General features: G+C 58.3%; 4 protein-coding genes across 4 annotated transcripts; all 4 read left to right on the forward strand.

The window, feature by feature from the left end:
• Positions 1-2,952: 2,952 nt before the first annotated feature.
• On the forward strand, positions 2,953-5,785 carry THITE_2109964 (uncharacterized protein). Its single transcript, XM_003650420.1, has 2 exons — positions 2,953-5,452; positions 5,515-5,785. Exons 1-2 carry the CDS (start codon positions 3,037-3,039, stop codon positions 5,613-5,615), a joined length of 2,517 nt encoding a protein of 838 aa, XP_003650468.1. The 5' UTR covers positions 2,953-3,036; the 3' UTR covers positions 5,616-5,785.
• A 2,884-nt stretch (positions 5,786-8,669) lies between these two features.
• Positions 8,670-10,048, forward strand: THITE_2072392 (uncharacterized protein). The gene is made up of 2 exons (XM_003650421.1): positions 8,670-8,799; positions 8,873-10,048. The coding sequence occupies exons 1-2, from the start codon at positions 8,778-8,780 to the stop codon at positions 9,766-9,768; spliced, it is 918 nt and encodes a 305-aa protein (XP_003650469.1). The 5' UTR covers positions 8,670-8,777; the 3' UTR covers positions 9,769-10,048.
• A 142-nt stretch (positions 10,049-10,190) lies between these two features.
• Positions 10,191-12,763, forward strand: THITE_2109966 (uncharacterized protein). The gene is made up of 2 exons (XM_003650422.1): positions 10,191-11,427; positions 11,492-12,763. The coding sequence occupies exons 1-2, from the start codon at positions 10,321-10,323 to the stop codon at positions 12,731-12,733; spliced, it is 2,349 nt and encodes a 782-aa protein (XP_003650470.1). The 5' UTR covers positions 10,191-10,320; the 3' UTR covers positions 12,734-12,763.
• Positions 12,764-13,855: 1,092 nt separating this feature from the next.
• Positions 13,856-17,128, forward strand: THITE_2109967 (uncharacterized protein). Its single transcript, XM_003650423.1, has 2 exons — positions 13,856-14,362; positions 14,424-17,128. Exons 1-2 carry the CDS (start codon positions 14,147-14,149, stop codon positions 16,650-16,652), a joined length of 2,445 nt encoding a protein of 814 aa, XP_003650471.1. The 5' UTR covers positions 13,856-14,146; the 3' UTR covers positions 16,653-17,128.
• The last annotated feature ends 238 nt before the right edge of the window (positions 17,129-17,366 follow it).

The following is a 17,366-nucleotide window of genomic DNA, read 5'->3' on the forward strand; positions in this document are numbered from 1 at the left end:
TAGTGTAAACTAACTAGTCACGCTGTGGAATGTGCTTTTGAGCATTGCCGTGTGGATGCTCCCGCAGATCAGAGGTCGTCCGATGTATGGAATACACTACCACTTTCAGGCCTTGGTTTGCGGGGATCTGAGACATCCAAGGTTTGGACTTTGGAGTATGCTGTAGTAGTGTAGGTGTGTAGTGTACTGTACACTAGCAACGGATAACAATGCGGGGCAAGGTCTCCAGTGTTTGAGGCCAGCCTGTTTCTCACTGTATGTTCTGTACATACACTCACTGAGAAACCCTGTTCATACGACTCAACAAACGTCGCTTTCAGGCCTGAAATGCAAAAGGCTTCTTTCACTTGGAAAGATAGACCAACTGTCGGCGCCTTCGGGATCTGGCAACTGGGAATGCTCCGAGACGCTTGACCGGCCAACCGCAGCAAGGGGATCAATCCGAGTTCCGTCAAGCGTGAACTCCCCCATGTCAGGCAGCGGATAGTAAGGGCCCATGCAGAGCAAGTGCCTCCCAATCACGTTCACACACTCGTGTGTCCGACCAACCCAGAGCACAAGAATGCCGCTGCCCTGACGCGAGGGAGACGAAGACGCGTGCCGTTGTGCGGGAGCAGTGCGATCAAACGGCGTCTGCGAGTCGTGCGCGTTTTCTGGCAGATCCTCCCTTCACGCATCGTGAGCTCGCTCGGATGTGTCCTGGCGTGGGGGGTTTGGATCCTTCTTAACCCTGTCTGCCAGCCCCTGCTGGAGAGGACCGATGGCCAGCAACGGCTTGCTCCATCCAAGAGTCCACCGTGTGTTCAACCTGAGAGCCGAGGAGGAAGGCCCAAAAGCCCTGAAAACATTTTCCTGTTGCAGCGCGCCCCAACCGGCTTGTGGCGGCGATAGTTAGTGGAGTCAGGAGCAAGTTGTTTGTTCGAGACCCCCCGCAGAGAAGTGGTGGCACTCTTATCTGAAAAGAGAGCAGGTTTCTTTTGCCCGGCTTGGCTTTGCACCTCCTTTCCTTAAATGGCCGAGACTTGGATGAATATCGGCAGCATTGCTGTCTGCTGCCCCTGAACTTCGAGCTTTCAAGAGCCCAATTGGCCTTCGTACGGAGTAACTACACTGCATCCGTATTCACATTTTGAGCTCAGGCTGCTGGACTGTATTCCGTAATTCCGGACTACACGTGTACAGGACTCGCGGTTCATGGGAGGTTCAGGGTCCAACTTACACTAAGGAACCCACTGCACGTCTTCCCGAGAAGAGATCTGATAACCGGACTCTCTCACAGCCACCAGAGCCGAATGCAACCTAATGTAGGGACTTTGCGACGCCGTCATGTTGCATGAGAGGGGCCATCGAGTTCCTACTGTAGGAGCACACAAGATGCTGTAAACACAACGTTTCACAAGAGTTACTCCGTACTGTAGTGCAGTAACGATCTGTCTCGGCCTGTCTCTCCGCGGTTCTTACCTTAGGTAGGTAGCTAGGACTTTACCAAGCACCGTCTGGAGTTGTCCCTAAGAGTTAATGGTGCTCGAGATTCAAGCTGGTGCTTCCCAGAGCCACGACAGAGCCAATCTGCTCCAATCAGATTTGGCTTGCTACACTAGAGTCACTTGGCTGTCGGACAAAGGCGGAAGACCGCATGGCTTGCAAGGCTTGGAATGTCTGATCATTACTGTGGTAGTTAGCCGCCAATTGGGGGAATTGATTCGGCAGAAGCCGAGGTGATGTGACGCAAGACGCTGCTGTCAAACAGAAACCGGCTGCCATGCCACAGAAGCCGTTACGCCTCGCATATCCAGGGAGACAGAGTCCGACGGAGTACGTCGTAGTGTTGCGGTCATGGCCGCGGTTGTTCAGGAGTACCTGCGTCCTTGTTCCGTTCCTTCGCTTCCTTCCTGGCCTTGGTTTCGACGATGCTGCACCTCCAACGCCTTGAGAGCGCATGTGTGCTTCCTCAGATCTGCGCAACTGCCAAAGACTCTGAGTGGCCTGCGGGTCAAGCCGCCCCACCACCAGATATCCGAGGGGATTGTGACCACATGTGGATCCTTGATCGTTGAGTCTCACACCAACAATGCACAACCTGAGGCGTGCCACACTCAGCAACTGCCATGTCAACCATGGAATTAAAGGCTGGACAATGCTGCAAACAACTCGTGCCTTTACTTGATACACATATGCATTTGCTTTCCTTCCTTGCCACCTAGTTTTGGCACTCGCATATAGAATTAAGGCCTTTTCACCACGAGAGAGTCGAGTTAGTTGGCAGCTAGCGGGGCTGGGAACTCAGCTTGTTGAACCCGGTAACTGACGAGTGTCAAGGTCCCAGCACAGTGCGGCGGGGCTGGAGACGGGATCTCCACCAACTAGCGGCTTGGCCTTCCTGCTGGTGATTGGATGACAGGATCCCGCAGCCACCCGCGGCTTGCATATTCCGGGGCCACGGCCCAATCAGGGCCAGGCTTGCGACCGGGGTCTGAATGCACTCTCACCGCCTCTTCAACCGACAGGAGCGAGTTGCTGGGAGAGGGCACGGCAACTGGAGCGGGGGTGGACGGCGTCCCAATGCGGTCCACTGGCCCCGTCCAGGACCTCCCATCGCGATCTTGCGCTCCTCCCACGCTCACGCAACGCCTGAACGGGTTCCTCCCGCGTCGCCTTCCCCGGACTCGCGCGGCCTTCCCCAGACTCGCACTGCCTCCTTTCCCTTTCCTCCAAGCAACACAGACAGACGAAGGCGGGGACCCTTCTTTTTCCGTCGCCGGTGCGAGAGACGTCCCAGTTCAAGTCCCAGTCCCGGTGCCAGTACCAAACCGTCCGAAGAGAGAGAAAGAGGGAGAGCGTTGACGCTTGGAATGAACTCCTCTTGACCGACTCGGTGTCGTCGACCAGAAAGAGCGGTGTCCGGATGCCCTCGCCCCCCTGCTCTGCCCTCGCTCTGCCTTCCCCCTGCTCCCGGCGCCTCAAGACATCCCGAATCTCCTCCAATCCCTTTTTGACCGACTCTCCCTCTTGGTTTCCCTTCTCGGCGTTGCCACGATGACCTACGACTTCAACGCCGCTGGGGGGGATACCGCACTGTTGGAGCAGCTTGTGTTTGACCACCACCGCGACCGCTACTCGTATCCCGCTGTCTCCTCGGCCGCCCCGTCCCAGGACCTCACCTCGACGGCCCTGACCACCATGTCGCAGGCGAGCCGGCAGAGCTCGAGCCCGGTCGCGAGCTGGCTCCCGCTGGACCTGACGGGCTCCGTGAGCGCGCCCGTCTCGATTCACTCCCCCAACTCCGCCAGCGTGACGCCTTCTTCCCCGGACGACCAGAGCGCCCATTCGCCCGGGCGTCAGAGCAGCACCATGTCGAGCCCGCTCCAACAGCAACCCTCACCGTACCAGACCGCTGCTCACTCGAACCCCGCGGGCCTCATTCCGGACTGGTCTCTACCTCTGCAGGCTCAGCAGCAGCCTGCCGCTGAGCTCGCTCAGTTCATCCAGGACCCGGCCATGATGAGCTTCAACCCATACACCTCCAACTTCCAGCCCGCCGCGATTGACTACCTTCCCGCAACCACGCAGGCCTCGCTCGAGACCGCGCTCCAACTGGAGCCGACATTTGCCGCCATCTCTCCGATCGACCCGACCTCCCGGGTAATGCAGTGGGGGGCCGGCATGGCGAATTGGCAGGATTTCGACCCGACTCTGAACTTTCAGCCGGACGGGCTCCCGCGCGTCCGAAGCCTTGGGAGTCACTCCCCCACGGGCACCTTCCTCGAGGTCCTCTCGCTGGGCTCGAGCAGCGACAACGGCTGGACGTCGGTCGACATGTACCCGAATTGCGACAATTTCTCGCAGCCACAACATTCGCAAAACCCTGCAATTTTCAATCCTAGCCAAACGCTCCACCTGAGAAACAACTCGGACTCGTCAGCGTCGGACGCCAACTCGCTTGAGTTTGGCAGCTACGAGGAGGTCACCTTCCCCTATTCTCCTTTCTCGCCCGACTCCGATGCTTTTGCGGACCAGACGAACAACCACCGCAACTGCTTGCCGGGAGAGCACCGACATCAGCCGTCGACGTCCTCGGAGCTCATCAGCCCGTCTGCCGTTGTTGCGCCCGTGCCCATCAAGACCGCTTCGGCTACTCGACCCGTTGTTGCCAGCGGCTCCAGCGGTTCTGGCTCCGGCTCGACATCGCCTCCTGCGAGAAGGAATTCGGGGACGAGAAAGAGCCCTATTGCCAAGGCCACAAAATCCGTCATCCGCAGGACGTCTACGGGTAAGAAGGATGGCACCGGCGAGAAGAAGGTGGGCAGGCGGCGCGGTCCTCTGCTCCCAGAGCAACGCAAGCAGGCAAGCGAAATCCGGAAGCTCAGGGCCTGTCTCCGCTGCAAGTTTCTCAAGAAGACGTGCGACAAAGGCGAGCCTTGTGCGGGCTGCCAGCCCTCGCACGCCCGCCTGTGGCAGGTCCCTTGCACTCGCATCGACATCAAAGACATCGGCTACTTCATGAAGGACTGGAAGGCCGACTACGAGCGCCACCTCGACCGCGGCATGTCTGTGTTCAACGTCAAGGGCTTCGCGCAGAAGGAGACGCTGATGTGGATCACCCACGGCTATGGCTTCTGCCTGCCGGTCATGGTCCGTGAAGTTTACGTGGCAGATGACAGCTGCTTCCATGTGGACTGGGTCGAATCGTCGCTGCAAGATCAAGACCCGATTGATTTTGAGATCCGCACCGAGCGCCTCGACGTGGGCCACGAGGGTATCTCGCTGGAGGCTCTCAACGAGTACTTGGACAAGCACATCGACGAGGGCTTTGAGCGCTTCATCGACGATCACTTCGAGGGCACGCCTTTCATCACCGAGATCTTCAAGACGGCTCACCGCTTCTATATGAAGGAGAGGCTGCCTGTCATCCGCAAGGCCCTGAAGCTCGTCGTGGCCTACAACCTCACACTGCACATCACCCTGGTCGAGCAGCCCCCGACGGATGTGCCTATCGAGGGCCAGATTGACGACGAGGACTCCAAGTACTACGGCAAGGTCGTCGCCCCCGTCATGATCAACTTCCAGATCAAGTGCGCCCTGGCCGACATGTGGCGCGAGCTGCAGAAGGACATCCTCGAGGAGCTGTCGGCTCTGTACTCGAGCGTCTACAGTGGAGAGCGCCTAAAGAACTGGCCAACCATCTTCATGCTCGCCTCCATCCTGCTGGCCGTCTGGGAGGAGATCCAATTCGACTGCCACTATCGGGTCCCCGACCCGGTCGCTGTAGAGAAGTTCTGCAACGACATGGAGACGGTGCCGGTTGGCGTCATCGTCGGGCTCTTCCACGCCATCTCGCAGAAGCTTCCGGCCTTTACGGAGTGGGACACGCGGAGACACGGCCAGCTGCTCAACAACAACCCTGCTGTCTGCGAGGCGATGACTGAAGTGCGGCAGCATATCATCAAGCACGGTGAGTGCAAGGGTCCCCCGTGGTGCTGCCGGGATTCACAGGTGCTAATGCTCCCAACCCAGAGGACTACCTGCGCACGCGCGCCGATACCAAGTTTGACCGATATGACTTCGACTCATTATCGAACAAGCTTCTGTCCAAGCTAGTTATTCGGTCGAACTAGGCGCGTCCTCTCGCCTCCGTTGTTGCGGGCCTTGCTGCGTCCCCATTGCGATGCGATACCCCCGTTGTCGTTGATGGTATAAACCTTTCCTCACATGTACCTACGAGGAAGGAGGTGATTTTTTTTTTGTTGATTTCCTTTCCCTACGTTGTTTGTGTTTGATCTGATGGCCTGCTGCTCAGCGACGGCGTTGATGTTATCTGTTCTGCCATGTTATTGCTCTCGTACTTATTCTCTTGCCACGACTCTCGTTACTTCTTCACTTTTCCTTCTTTACTCTCTCTCTGGGCTGGCCCACTGCAACGGGACCACGCTGCTACGGAAATGACTGACGTCCATCATGACGGGAAAGACATTGAGTTACGACCTCACATCGTCGCATATCATTACTTACCCCCTATTTTTACACATGCTGGATGGTTTTTGTTTGAAGCAGACAGACGCGAGCGCGCGTGGGCGTGCGCCCAGTACGACGCCGACAGAACTTGAATATGCCATTGATGGCATTTCAGCGGTTTGGGGGATCATGGGACGGGAAAGGGCGCATGGAGTAAGGACGGTTGTGTTGGGAATCGACGCTTTTGGAGCTTCCTCCTCTTCGTCCCGTCACGAACGCGATTGCGACGCCGCCACGTCAAGACGAAAAAAGCAGAGCATATAGAAAAAGCGATGTTTTGCATGGATTTTCATTTGGCTCGGCATTTGTTGGATAGGCCGCGGCTGTCTCCTCCTGAGAGACACCATCAAGAGGTCACTCACCTGCCTAGGTAGGCACATGTACCTAGGTAGTTGAGGGGGATTGAAGGACAGCAGTTGGCTGGTTGACTGGAAGAGGATTGAGGACTTTTTTAATTGAATGCTTGTTTGAAGTGCCCTCTGCAACATCTTGTTTCGCTGCTGTGCGGAATTGTGAGACGGATTGCGCTGGGTTGAGCCGTCTGCAAAGCGAGTTATCGTCGACAGGTTGCCTTCCCATTCCAACTCCCCCCTGTCTGACAAGTGACGATGTAATCCGTACACAGCAAAGACATGAAGCTCACAAACGTGCGATTACTCAGGTTCTCGCTCATGCAGCATACTGACTAGATTGAAAATCTTGACGGCTGTTTCGGGCTTCTCCGAGCTCTACAGCTCCGTACCATTCTTCGCTTTTTTTCTTTTTCTTCCCCTCACGGAGCTAGGTAGTTAAGTGGTGCAGGTCTCGGGCATTCCCGGAACCAGGACTCTGCCTACTGCCACGACCTCTGGTGCTGGTGGACTGTGAGCACGGACAGAGAAATGGACGAGCACCAACGGCGTGTCGGCGAGTCTGGTGAACATGGTCAGGCGAGCGATGCCTCTTTATCATTCCGGATGATCTGGCAGTGGCTTTTCCGTGGGTGGGGTGAGGACCGACCCGAGACCGAAAGGCTTCCCGCATTGAGAAGGCTGAGTTGGCTGCAGAGATTGACAGGGGCAGAGGTTTGGATGTGGGTCTCGCAGCTCAAATGGGGTGATGACGTCGCTCAGTCGAGAGTTCCTTGGCCCCAGCAGCTTGCGATATCTCCGGTACCGGGTTAGGGCGAGGCATGTTTTGAGGAGTATCGTGTGTGAAATCAGGTAGTTACCGAGTATACCGTAGTTTGGATGCATCTCATATCTTGAGAATGATACTCTTTTGTAATGCGAGTGTCATGATTCTGCATTCTTTGCTCTCAGTCCTCGTCTGCGCCGGGGCAGGCAAAGAATGGGGCACGCCAAGGGTCGCGACACTGCCGAGGCTACTTCCGTACAGAACCAAACGGTAGCGAAGTGTATACCACTTTCAGGCTGTACGAGAATTCGATCACGCTTCTCAGGTTGATTAAATTTGCGTGACGGAGTCTTCGAAAAGGATTGAGAAACGGCGGACCGCATTCGCCCTTCGAACCGGCGCCGAAACGCGGATGGCACCCGACGAGCTATGAGATTGCCCCGCTCACCCTTGGCTGCGGCCAGTCCGGCCTCAGGTGACCGCTCGGAAGCCACGGGTGCTTTCGCGAACCATGACACTTCTGGGCTCGGCATGAAGGTGATTGATGTAGTGTCGAAAGGCATACAGGGGACACATTTGTCCTCAGTAGTGTAGTGTACACCTGGTCCATCTCCCTGGACCCAGCAGGGTCGTCGTTAAAGAGGTCCCGCCAAGCCTAATTTCGGAGACTGCCGTATACAAGTAATTTCAAATCGCCAAGGGTGAGCGGGACCGCCACGACTTTGAACATCAACAATGCAAAATCGCAAAGACTCGAAACAACAACAACTTTACAATACCTCAACTAAATCGAAAAAAAAAGAAAACGAGGATAACCCGTACCATAACTATAACCCATATCCTATCCTTAACCCAAATCCTAACTACGGGGGGCTAGCGCCGTCCCCCGTACCCCCGGCGAACTAACCGCTTGGCGATAGTGCAAACGCCTTGGCGATCGTAGCTATGTAAAAACGTTGTAAAAACATTGCCGACAATTGGCCGAAATTAGTCTTGGCGGGACCTCTTTAACGTCCACCCCCAGCAGCTCGCACCATTCGCTTGCCGATCACGTCACAGGCCTGGGCTCACGTTATCAGCAAATGCGGGGGGGGCAGCTGAGTGAGTGATCCTGCAGGGTCCAGATGTGTTCAGCAAAGGCTGATAAGTGCCGAGTTATCTCAAAGAAAGGCCAAAGCCAGGAACGAGCGACAGTACGTGCAGAGGCTCGATTGCTTCGAGTCGTCCAATACTGTACTGTAGCGAAAAAGACACTCTAGGTTATTTAAGCGGCAAAGCAGATTGGGGCGCACAGGAAATGATTCGGCCAGCTTATTCAGCATTCCGTTTGGGGACCAACAGGGGCGAGGCTGCAGGTCTTTGCCGCCTGACCTAAGCCGCTGGCTATTCTGGCAACTTCCCTGCACTTCCCTCCCTCCGCATTGACCAGTTGGCGCCTGCCTGACGCATTCACAGCCACCCCGCCTGCCAACCCTCTCCAACCGCCGACCTATTTAACCTTGACCACTTCCCTTTCCCACAGTCACACTTCTTTCCATCAACAACTTTCAAACTTGCATTTCGCCATCGAGCGCCATTCTTCCAGGAACTCAGAAAGCCATTCCAACCATCACTCGAGCACTCAACAACGAACCCTGTCGTTGCCCAACATGCAGATCTTCGTCAAGACTTGTAAGTTTGCCCCTGCCGTTCCGTCGACGATCGGGCCATCGATCGCAAGATGCAATACTGACACAGGCTTCAGTGACCGGCAAGACGATCACCCTCGAGGTGGAGTCCTCCGATACCATCGACAACGTCAAGTCGAAGATTCAGGACAAGGAGGGCATTCCTCCCGACCAGCAGCGCCTGATTTTCGCGGGCAAGCAGCTTGAGGATGGCCGCACCCTCTCCGACTACAACATCCAGAAGGAGTCGACGCTCCATCTCGTCCTTCGCCTCCGTGGCGGTATGCAGATCTTCGTGAAGACCCTGACCGGCAAGACCATCACCCTTGAGGTGGAGTCGTCGGACACCATCGACAACGTCAAGTCGAAGATCCAGGACAAAGAAGGCATCCCTCCCGACCAGCAGCGCCTGATTTTCGCCGGAAAGCAACTCGAAGATGGCCGCACCCTCTCGGACTACAACATCCAGAAGGAGTCGACCCTGCATCTTGTCCTCCGTCTGCGTGGTGGCATGCAGATCTTCGTCAAGACTCTGACGGGGAAGACGATCACGTTGGAGGTCGAGTCGTCGGACACGATTGACAACGTGAAGTCCAAGATCCAGGACAAGGAGGGCATCCCGCCTGACCAGCAGCGTCTCATCTTCGCTGGCAAGCAGTTGGAGGATGGCCGGACTCTGTCCGACTACAACATTCAGAAGGAGAGCACCCTGCACTTGGTTCTCCGGCTTCGCGGTGGCATGCAGATCTTCGTCAAGACCCTCACGGGGAAGACGATCACTCTGGAGGTCGAGTCATCGGATACGATTGACAACGTGAAGTCGAAGATTCAGGACAAGGAGGGCATTCCCCCGGATCAACAGCGGTTGATCTTTGCGGGAAAGCAGTTGGAGGATGGTCGGACGCTCTCTGACTACAACATCCAGAAGGAGAGCACGCTCCACCTGGTGCTGCGTCTCCGCGGTGGCCAGTAAGTGGTCGGACTTGTGGTGATGGGAAACAGCGGTTTTGGTATGGTCAGCCGGGGAAGGCGACCGCATGGGCATTTGGTTTCGTAGTATTATGACACCGTCACGTCAAAATCGAGATACCACTGATCATTGACTCTGGTTGAGTCTGCACCACTTCGCATTGAGACATTCGTAGGCGCCCCGCTCGTGGATGACGGAACGTGTGCTTGAAGAGCGCCAAGACCGCGTGCGCAACAGCCCACCTTGCAGCTCGCTCGTTAAATTTAGCAAAGAACTTCCTCCGAATAACTGACATCCCACTCTTTCCGTCCGCGAAAGTAGCGACGGAGACAGTGGCGAAGCTGATTTTATAATGGATTGTGCTGGGAGACTACGCAACCCTCGAGATGCAGAGCCTCCTTGACCCTCTGCAAATCTTTTTGCCACCCACCCTTAGGTTTATCTGCAGTGTCTTTCCCAACAACCACCGCCTAGCTGCACATATTTAAAGGTTCGTCGTGCGAGCCGCGCGGATCTCCAGCACGGTTCGACAGTCGAAAACGAAGGTCGTCGGCTATGCCGCAATATTATTACCACCTCAAATTCGAGCTGTACCCCACGCCCGATCCAACAGCGAGCGCTGCCGCCGCCCCAGCCGACAACGACGACCGAGGTTGCAGCATCAACCCCGCGAACAACGACATCTGGGTGCCCGCGCCTGGCGCAAGTGTCTTTGACGACCTGCCTGCGCACCAACCGCGCACCCGCCAACCCACGTCGCAGGGACGTCACGCACCATCGTCAACCTACGGCGACGACGGTAGATACCGCGAGCCTGACGACGGGTGGTACGCCGCCGCGAGCGCTGCCGCGGCCGCGAACTCGCGGGTCATCGACTGCGGCGGCTACCGCGGCACGACGCACGACACCGACGGCATCCTGGGCGATCGCCACAACGGCGTCGACGGCGACAGCGACAGCGGCAGTGGGCGTCTAGTGGTGCGGCTCAGCGAGCGGCAGTACCGCGCCCGCGCACAGGACACGTCGCCGCCGCCGCGGGTGGCCAACGGGATTGGTCCGCACACGGCCGTGCGGGACTGGCGGTTTGGGCGCATCAATATCGAGAGCTACGATCTTGTCCGGCCGGCCGGGAGCGGGGGTACGTCGCAGCATTCCCATCATCATCATCATCATCATCCCGGTGCTGTGACGATGGCCGGGAAGCCCGGGGAGGCTGGGCAGACGGAGGCTGCCACGCCTGCGGCAAGCCTGGGCCCGAATCTGGGCGGCATGGGCCAGGCGACCAAGGCGAGGTATATCCCGCTGGAGACGAAGAATACGGAGGCTGGGTGGGGGATTGTGCATCTCTACCGCGAGGCAGATGAGTCAAGTGCGTTGAGGGAGCTGCCGGAGGTTGGGGATGGGCCCAGGGAAGGTGATAGTCGCGCCGGGGGAAGTGAGGAAGAGGGCACGATCCTGTGCATTCCGGCTGTGCCCAGCTACATGTCGCCGAGCGACTTCTTGGGGTTTGTTGGAGAGAAGTGGAGGGGCGATGTCAGTCACTACCGGATGGTCATGACGAGCAAGATGAGTCGGTATATGGTTCTCATGAAGTTTCGGGACCGCAGGAGGGCGCGAGAGTGGCGGAAGGAGTTCAACGGCAAGCCGTTTGACAGCGTAGAGGTGAGTTATCCCGTCCTCTCTTGGCTTCTTGCCAAGGGCACCTGCGCTGATAATGTCCGAGTAGACCGAGATCTGCCATGTCACATTCATCAAGTCCATCACGGTCGAGACACCGAGCCAGACAAGGTCCCAAAGGAAAGCCTCGGAGGGCAACGACGACCGCTTCTCGGCCGCATCTCCCGTCAACTCGCTGAAGCCTTTCCCACCGCCGACGCCAAATCTCATCGAGCTCCCGACCTGCGCCGTGTGCCTCGAACGGATGGACGACACCACCGGCCTGATGACGATTCTCTGCCAGCACGTCTTCCACTGCACCTGTCTGCAGACATGGAAAGGTTCGGGCTGCCCCGTCTGCCGGGCAACGAACCCCAAGCCTACCCAGGACGACTACGACCCGGACAATCCATACTCACGGCCGTTCGGCTCCGGCGTGGCCAACATCTGCAACAACTGCAACTGCACCGACGACCTCTGGATCTGCCTCATCTGCGGCAACGTCGGCTGCGGGCGCTACAACGGCGGACACGCGAAGGAGCACTGGAAGCTGACGGCGCACAGTTTCAGCCTCGAGCTGGAGACGCAGCACGTCTGGGACTATGCGGGCGACATGTGGGTGCACCGGCTGATCCGCGACAAGGGCGACGGGAAGGTGGTCGAGCTGCCGAGTCACACCCCGCATCACGACCGCCAAGCCGGGGCGGCGCAGGAGGACGTCGTCCCGCGCGCCAAGCTCGACAGCATCGGGATGGAGTACACGCACCTGCTCACCAGCCAGCTCGAGAGCCAGCGGATCTACTTCGAGGAGATGGTCAACAAGGCGGCCGACAAGGCGGCCAAGGCGTCGGCGGCGGCGGAGGCCGCCTCGGCGCAGGCCGGCGAGGCGCTCGCGCAGCTCGCCGCGCTGCGCGAGGAGCACCGCGCGCTCAAGGACGAGACCGTCCCGTCGCTGGAGCGGGAGCTGGCGCGCGAGAAGGCGCGCGCGGCCAAGTCGGCGGAGCTGGCGCGCAGCCTGGGCAAGGCGCTGCAGGAGGAGAAGGAGGTCAGCGCGGGGCTGATGAAGCGCATCGAGCACCTGCAGGGCGAGGCCGCGGGGGCGACCAAGGCGGCGGAGCAGCTGCGGGCGGAGAATGAGGAGCTCAAGGAGATGAACCGCGATCTGAGCATGTTCATCAGCGGGCAGGAGAAGCTGCGAGAGCTGGAGAAGGAGGGGGCGGTTGGGCAGGGGGAGCTGGAGCAGGGCGTGGTCGGCGTTCCCGAGGGGTCGTCGGGCAGTCGGAGGAAGGGGAAAGGCAGGGCGAAGAAGTGAGGATCACTATCGGCTTTTGCGGCGGTCTGAGGTAACTTGCTTGGTATGATATCGCGTTGCCTACCTATCAACCAATTTCGAAGACGCTGCTTTGGCAGAACGTCCACGGTCACCTGAAAAGGCGTTGAGCCGGTGGCCTGAGCGAGCTTTCTCGAGAGGTGGTCCTACAGGAAAAAAAGTATGTGCCTCTACGAAAGCGATTACTGGTAGGTTCAGTATGTTGGAGTCCATAGGCCCCTTTCCGCCTCCTCCCTGGCAATGGCCGGGACAAACGGCCACACCGAACCGCTGAAGGTCCGAGGCAGGACGGAATAGTGGACTGTGGCAGTTAGAGGCATGAGATATTGAGTTTCCGATGTCGCCCATAGCCTAGTCCCTGGTATGGTAATCTGGACGATGAGGTGAAACGGCATCACGCCCGCGACCAAGCAGCGTCGCAGGTGGTGCAGTTTCCTGTTCGCGAAACGGAGAAGGTCTTGTTCGTTAGGTAGGTACCTCCCACTTCACAGATGTCGCCTTTCCAATTTGGGCAAATTTGGTGCTGCCCGCCGAGCTGGGTCTGCCATTGCTGGCGGGCGTTCACTTGGCTCCGTGTGGCCGAGGCGGCCGCCCAATCACGGCCGGGCGGTGGCGGTAACGTTTGCTCCAACCGCGCATCGAAACAGGCACCCGGACCAACGGTGACATCGTGGGACCCACATCTCCCTCTGCTGGCCTGCAAATGGAACTGATTTTCTCACCTCCTTGCAGCTGCGCTTCTCGAGCATTCCAGCCTTTCTTTCAGCCTCTCGTTCAAAGCTTCGTGCCGGTTTATCCTCACCACTCTGCATTCTCTGCTGGATAGATAGCCCTGATACCACTGATACGCAGCCCCCATTTTGTCTCTCAACCTAATAATTATCTCATCCCTACATTGCCCTGGGAGTGTTCAGCCGCCGACCCCACTCCCAAGTTCCCTTCACATGTAACGATTAGCGCACCCCAGGCCAGGCTTGACCCCGAGCTTCAGCATCCAGATTGCGACAGATTGCGGCATCGACGCGCCGCCCGAAACCGCCGATCGACTGACTGCGCTCCCGTTGAGCTTATTGAGGGGTATACGAGAGGAACCCTTGAGCCGGGTCATCCCTTCCCCAAGCTTAAGACCGCTGTTTTGCGTTAATGGCTCGCCGGAGCTAGAGGACCCGGGAGTCTGGAGAAGCGACGAGCTCAGCGTACCCGCGCACGTGTCGACCGCGAGCAAAAATTGGAGATATTCGTCTCCAGATACACTTGAAAGTCACGGAAACATTACAAAAAGAACCAAGCCGAGGGCCGTTATTTCCGCCTCTCGATCTTCCGCCTCTCGATCCGTCTGTCCTGCTATCTCGGTCAATACCGGGCCCCTGGGGCTCTCTTCACTTCCCCATCACCATGTCCGCGGACAACTCCCGATCGGCCCAGCAGGGCGCAAGCTTGTCTGCTGCTTCCAAGGATCTGTACCCGATGAGCGAGTGGAAGTATGACACATTTCTGTGGACGCTGTCAGTGCTGGTGGACCTCTTCTTCCGTGAAGTACATCCCCGCGGCGCCTGGAGAGTGCCCCGGCATGGCCCAGTGCTCTTCGTCGCTGCTCCACATGCAAATCAGGTAGGCAACGCTGTCCTGCTCCGTGTCTCGCACAAAACTGACCGCCGGCGTTGTTTCACAGTTCGTGGATGGCCTCATTCTCCAGCGCACACTCAAGAACGAGGCGCGCCGCCGCGTCTCGCTTCTCATCGCACAAAAATCGGTGAAGGGGTTCATTGGATGGGCGTCGCGGCAGGTTGGCTCGGTTCCTGTCGGCCGAGCGCAAGACTCGGCGAAGCCTGGACAGGGCACCATCTACCTACCTGATCCCGTCAACGATCCGACCCTCATTCGCGGCATCGGCACAGACTTCGAGAAGCAGGCTGAAGTCGGTGGCATGCTCTTCCTCCCGTCTGCTAAGGGTCAGAGCGGGTCGAGCGTCGATGTCGCGCAGATCATCGGGCCCGAGGAAATCCGCATCAAGCGTCCATTTACTAGCAAACTTGCCATGATGCAGCTCACTGGCCGCGAGGATATCGATGATAACGGCAAGTTTACGGATAAGGACACCACCGGGCCGAAACCCGGCTACGAGGGAACCAAGTACAAGCTTGCCCCGCACATCGACCAATCCAAGGTCTACCAGGCCGTGTTCGACCGTCTTAAATCTGGCGGGTGCGTCGGCATCTTCCCGGAGGGAGGTAGCCACGACCGCACAGATCTCCTCCCGCTCAAGGCGGGCGTGGCCATCATGGCTCTGGGAACGCTCGCCGAAGCGCCCAACTGTGGCCTCAAGATCGTCCCGGTCGGCATGAACTACTTCCACGCCCACAAGTTCCGCTCGCGGGCCGTCATCGAGTTCGGGCCTCCGTTCGAAGTCCCGGCAAAGCTTGTCGACATGTACAAGAACAACCAGAGGCGAGACGCGATCGGCCAGCTCCTAGACATGGTGCACTCGGCGCTCAGCGCCGTCACCGTCTCTGCACCCGACTACGACACGCTGATGGTGATCCAAGCCGCGAGGAGGCTCTATAACCCTACCGGCAAGAAGCTTCCTTTGCCCATCGTTGTCGAGCTGAACCGCCGGTTAGCCATGGGGTACGAGAGGTACAAAACAGATGAGCGGATCATCAAGCTTAAACAATCGGTCGCCGAATACAATAAGCAACTCCGCTATCTTAACCTCCGCGACCATCAGGTCGAGTACGGCAGAATGGCGTGGCCAACAGTCGTCTTGACATTTATCTACCGGCTCGGCAAGCTGCTCGTTCTCTCTGCCGGCGTGCTCCCTGGGCTCGTCCTCTTCGCGCCCGTCTTCATCGCGACAAAGTACATCAGCGTGCAGAAGGCAAAGACGGCACTGGCCGGCTCCTCAGTCAAGATACAGGGAAGGGACGTGATGGCAACATGGAAGCTCTTGGTCGCGATGGCCTTTGCGCCCATCCTGTACAACTTCTACACGTGTGTCCTGGCCTACAGGGTCTATCGGGACCGGCTCTTTGGCTACGTCCCCGAGTGGGTGCCCGTCTGGGCCGTGTTTCTGGCCGGCTGGGTAGTCTTCCCAGCCATCACCTTTGCGGCGCTCCGATTCGGCGAGGTGGGCATGGACATTCTCAAATCGCTCAGGCCACTCGCGCTCTGCATCAACCCGTCGTCAAGCTACAACATCAGCCAGCTCCGCGAACGGCGCGCCGAGCTCAGCGCGGAGGTCACGCGCCTCATCAACACGCTCGGGCCCGAGATGTTCCCCGACTTTGAGCACACGCGCCTGGTCTTCGACGCCAACCCGCGCGCGCTGGCAACCGACACCGCCAGCCAGGACGGCATGTCGCCGGTCTCGCCCGCCAACCAGACAGCGCACACGCGCAGCCGCAGCGGTGCGTCCACGCCCGGCGGGCCCGGCAGCCCCGGCAGCCCGCCGCTCCTGCGGCGCAGCAGCACGACGCAGTCGAGCCGCGCGATCCCGCGCAACGAGTCGTTCAGCAACATCGGCCAGGCGCCGCTGTTCGCCACGCGCCCGCCCAGCCGCGACCGGAGCAGGAGCAGCAGCGCCGGGGGCGGCCTGGCCTCGGCCTCGGGCTCGGCCGCCTTCCCCGTCAGCGCGTTCACGACGCTGGATAGCAAGGAGGGGTTCGACCACGCGAACCGCAGGATCCGCGAGGCGATGAGGGAGCGGGGCGAGCTCAGGCGCCGGCAGCGGCTGAAGCTGAGGGAGAAGAGGATGGAGTGGGCTGGGGCGGACGACGACGACGACGATGTGGAGGAGGCGGAGCTGGAGGAGGAGGAGGATGAGGAGGTGACGAGTGATGAGGCGGAGAGTGGTGTCGGCAGCTCGGTGGCGGATTATGAGGAGGCGAGGAAGCAGAGGTGAATGGAGAAGGGTGGCTGTGGTGTGTTTCTGCTATCTTTCTCTGTGTTCGATGTCTCTTGTTTTCTCATTGGGGTAATATGGGAGCGGATGTGGCTTCCATGTATCACCATGGTTATCTTGCCGTTATCGACTCTGGACTGGGCGGCTAGCGGTGTACTGCGTTCTAAAAAAAGGGTTTCGAAGGATTGAAAATCGTCTCCTGGGCGAGCTTCATGAGTTTACGCTGGGCTTGTCGTAGATCTAGATCTGTCTCCTTGCACGAGATGGATGATGAGGGGTGTTTGATGCGAATGAAGAACGGTTAAGAAAGAACAACCGGTTGTTGTTGCTTTCCCTTTTTGGCTTTCCCTTTTTGGTGTTCCTCGTCTTCTCCGGGCCGCTGCGCCTCCCTTTTTGGTGCAACCTTCCGCTTCGATGTCAGATGATCTGATAAGTTAACTACCTTAGGCACCCACCCTACGGAGTTAGTTGGCTGCGGGCTTATCATTGGTGGCCCTGTCGTAGCTCTCACCAGGCTCCCGTGCGTGTTGTCTCTTATCATTACGCAATCTTCCGCGCAAGACCATGACGCAATGCCTGCCAGCCGCACACCTCAGAAGGTGCATGCTGCGTACCGTGCCACGGCAACAACCTACCATAGCGCGCGGAGGGGGGTAGCCGACATCGTCTCCACTACTATTTTACAGAGCCAAGATGTCTCTACTCCAAGACCCT

Source organism: Thermothielavioides terrestris, chromosome 1 (genome assembly GCF_000226115.1).
Source record: "Thermothielavioides terrestris NRRL 8126 chromosome 1, complete sequence".
NCBI classification, from domain to species: Eukaryota; Fungi; Ascomycota; class Sordariomycetes; order Sordariales; family Chaetomiaceae; genus Thermothielavioides; species Thermothielavioides terrestris.

Bases quoted from the DNA above. Each gene is read 5' to 3' on its own strand.
- THITE_2072392 (XM_003650421.1), top strand. From the start codon at position 8,778: ATGCAGATCTTCGTCAAGACTT. The intron at 8,800-8,872 runs GTAAGTTTGCCC...CACAGGCTTCAG, and splicing joins GCAGATCTTCGTCAAGACTT to TGACCGGCAAGACGATCACC.
- THITE_2109967 (XM_003650423.1), top strand. From the start codon at position 14,147: ATGTCCGCGGACAACTCCCGATCGGCCCAGCAGGGCGCAAGCTTGTCT. The intron at 14,363-14,423 runs GTAGGCAACGCT...GTTGTTTCACAG, and splicing joins CTGCTCCACATGCAAATCAG to TTCGTGGATGGCCTCATTCT.
- THITE_2109964 (XM_003650420.1), top strand. From the start codon at position 3,037: ATGACCTACGACTTCAACGCCGCTGGGGGGGATACCGCACTGTTGGAG. The intron at 5,453-5,514 runs GTGAGTGCAAGG...CTCCCAACCCAG, and splicing joins GCAGCATATCATCAAGCACG to AGGACTACCTGCGCACGCGC.
- THITE_2109966 (XM_003650422.1), top strand. From the start codon at position 10,321: ATGCCGCAATATTATTACCACCTCAAATTCGAGCTGTACCCCACGCCC. The intron at 11,428-11,491 runs GTGAGTTATCCC...ATGTCCGAGTAG, and splicing joins AGCCGTTTGACAGCGTAGAG to ACCGAGATCTGCCATGTCAC.